The 2,780-nt window shown below is 38.1% G+C and overlaps 1 protein-coding gene across 1 annotated transcript in view; it reads left to right on the top strand.

The window, feature by feature from the left end:
- SLC38A1 (solute carrier family 38, member 1) overlaps positions 1-2,780 on the top strand; it is a 75,535-nt gene that overhangs the window by 32,062 nt on the left and 40,693 nt on the right. The window contains exon 5 of the mRNA XM_014548594.1: positions 204-319. Within this exon, the coding sequence (XP_014404080.1) occupies positions 204-319 (116 nt within the window). The remainder of the gene's footprint in view (positions 1-203; positions 320-2,780) is intronic.

A 2,780-nucleotide genomic window follows, 5' to 3' on the forward strand; every position in this document is an offset into this window, starting at 1 on the left:
CGGGCCGGGCCCAGCGTCTGGTAATAATAGCCTTTTCCCATGGCCCCCGCCTGCGACCTGCTGCCCTGCTGTCGGTGTCCCCCCAAGAAGGTTTTCTTGAAGTTAATTTGTGTTGGTGTCTAACAGTGCTGTAAAGGCTTTGGTGTGATGAACAGGTTTGGGGACTGTCCTGCTTTAGTGTGAATGTTTGTCTCTTTGTTCAGATTCCAGGAACCACCTCGTTAGGCATGTCTGTGTTTAACCTGAGCAACGCCATTATGGGCAGTGGCATTTTGGGACTCGCCTTCGCCCTGGCAAACACCGGAATCCTACTTTTTCTGTGAGTGTCGACATTGCGGTATTTTTCAGTTTTAAACTGTGTTTTCTGTATGTTTCTGTTCAAGCACAGAATAAATTGGAAATATTTTAAAGTAGTTTTTATTTCTTTTTATGTTTTTACTAACTTTGCTAAGTTACCAGTACATGCTTTTGTATTTTTATTTGAATGATTTTCCAGGCTGCACCCAATGTTTATAAGAGAGTGAAAGGAGAAAATCTTATTAATTACAAATACCAAAATAGGCATTTATAAAAAGGATTAAAAGCATTTTTTGTATTTTTGAACTTTTTACCTGTCACTTTAAATCTGTTAAATGGTCAAAATATTAAGAGGTGTTTAATCCAACTGGTCACCACTGTAGTATTTGGATTGCTTTGGAACATTTACTGTATCCAAAAGTAATTAGACATTGTTTGAATAAATATTCAAGAAGCATAAAAGTTGATAGTGTTTTAAAGAAGAGAAATTAGCATGTACTTTTCTTCTGCAGTTCAGTGAAAAGTAAATGGGCAATTTTCTTTTAAAATAAGTTCATCTCAAGCTGTTAAGTGGGACTTAGTGCCAATGTACAGAGGGCTTATTTTCAGTTGGAAGATGAAGACATACCATAGAATTTCTACCAGGAAAATTCTCACCCTCTCAAACCTCAAAGGAGTCTCAGTGGTGCTTTGCCTGATAAGACTGGGAAGAAATTTTCTTCTCCCAGGATCTTGCCTTTTCTCCCCTGACTACTCATGCTCTTCATTGGCCTTGCTCAGTAGTCTTTATTGCCAGATCATTCTGATGAGAGCATCATTACTTTGGTAGCAATGACCAAAAAGACTACTATTCCTAAAAATGGTGGGTATTCCTTTAGAAAGATTTAGAAAACTGTGATGGATATGCACTGCTTCCCATCCTTTTACTCCTGGATCAGCAATGCCCGTCCATGCTGCCTCATATTGGTCCAGAACATTAGGGATTAATACTCTCACTTTTGTGTGTAAAATCACCAGAGGTGTCCTTCCTGGGCAATGAATTCAATACTTTTTCTTCCTTAATGTCAACCTAACTAGTAGCTTCCTCTCTTTTTTGCCCTGAATAGCTCTACGTGGCCTTTCTGCTTATGTATATTTGAGCACAGTGCCTGGTTGTAGGATACAATCACTGAATTGGACAAACTATTTCTGTTGTGATTTTGCTTGTATGTGTGACCCTCTGAGGCTACCTGCGCTTCTGATTTTTAGTGCGATGACATGAAGCAGCTGACTGCCAGTCCAGCTCCTCTTCTAAATGCCTATGTAGTCTGAAGCAGGTTAGCCACTCTGAACTTCAATTTCCTACCCTTTAAAACAAGAAAATTACAGTAGAAAAATTTCAGAACCCTGCCAACCTCCTAAACCCTATGGTTCTGCGACTATTTTTAGTCATTCCAAAGCTGGAAGTATGTTCAGTTCAGAAATGTGTTTTACATTGATTTATTTCTTTTTATATATATATATTTTATTGATTTTTTTACAGAGAGGAAGGGAGAGGGATAGAGACTTAGAAACATCGATGAGAGAGAAACATCGATGAGAGAGAAACATCGATGAGAGAGAAACATCGATGAGAGAGAAACATCGATCAGCTGCCTCCTGCACACCCCCTACTGGGGATGTGCCCACAACCAAGGTACATGCCCTTGACTGGAATCGAACCTGGGACTCTTCAGTCCACAGGTCGATGCTCTATCCACTGAGCCTAACCAGTTAGGGCTGATTTATTTCTTTTTTTAAGCTATTGTAATATGTTAAATAGTTATATGTTAATATAGAGTAGAGTTAACTCTTTGATAATGATAATACCCTGTAGCTCTTACTTTGTGCCAGGTTCTACTCTGTTTTATGCTGAATCCTTACAAGTCTGAGACCGGCACTATTGTTAGCTCCCTGTTCCACAGACAAGGGAACTGAGTCATAGATAGTAACTGTTATTTTGAAATCTTTATTTGTCACTATTCTGGGAATTCCCTTCACCTCTCTCCTCTGCTAGACCCCTTGTTTCCTGTATTTCATTTATTCCTCTTTCTGTATTTACTTCCTTGCCTTTGTTGTTGAGAAAGGATGAATAGAAATAAAATGTTTGAGGTCTTCATGTCTGAAAATGTTTTTATTCTACCTTCACCTTTAATTGGTAGTTTGGTTGGATATAGAAATTATAGATTGGCAATAATTTTCCTTCTGAATTTTGAAAGTATTACTTCATTGCTTTCTAGTTTTTTTCTGTTGTGAAGTCCTATATGCTTCTGATTCCTGATATTTCAAATATAGCCAGAGTTTTTGTTTTTGTTTTTCTTTTCCTGAAAACTTGTCAAATCTCTGCTCCCAATGTTTTGCAGTTTCCAACGATGTGTCTTGATGTGAGCCTGTTTCATCCACTGAGTTAGGAAATTGCCACATTCTTTTCTTTTCTTTTTTTCTTAAATATATACTAGAGGCCC

Source organism: Myotis brandtii, unplaced genomic scaffold, assembly GCF_000412655.1.
Source record: "Myotis brandtii unplaced genomic scaffold, ASM41265v1 scaffold517, whole genome shotgun sequence".
Lineage (NCBI taxonomy): Eukaryota > Metazoa > Chordata > Mammalia > Chiroptera > Vespertilionidae > Myotis > Myotis brandtii.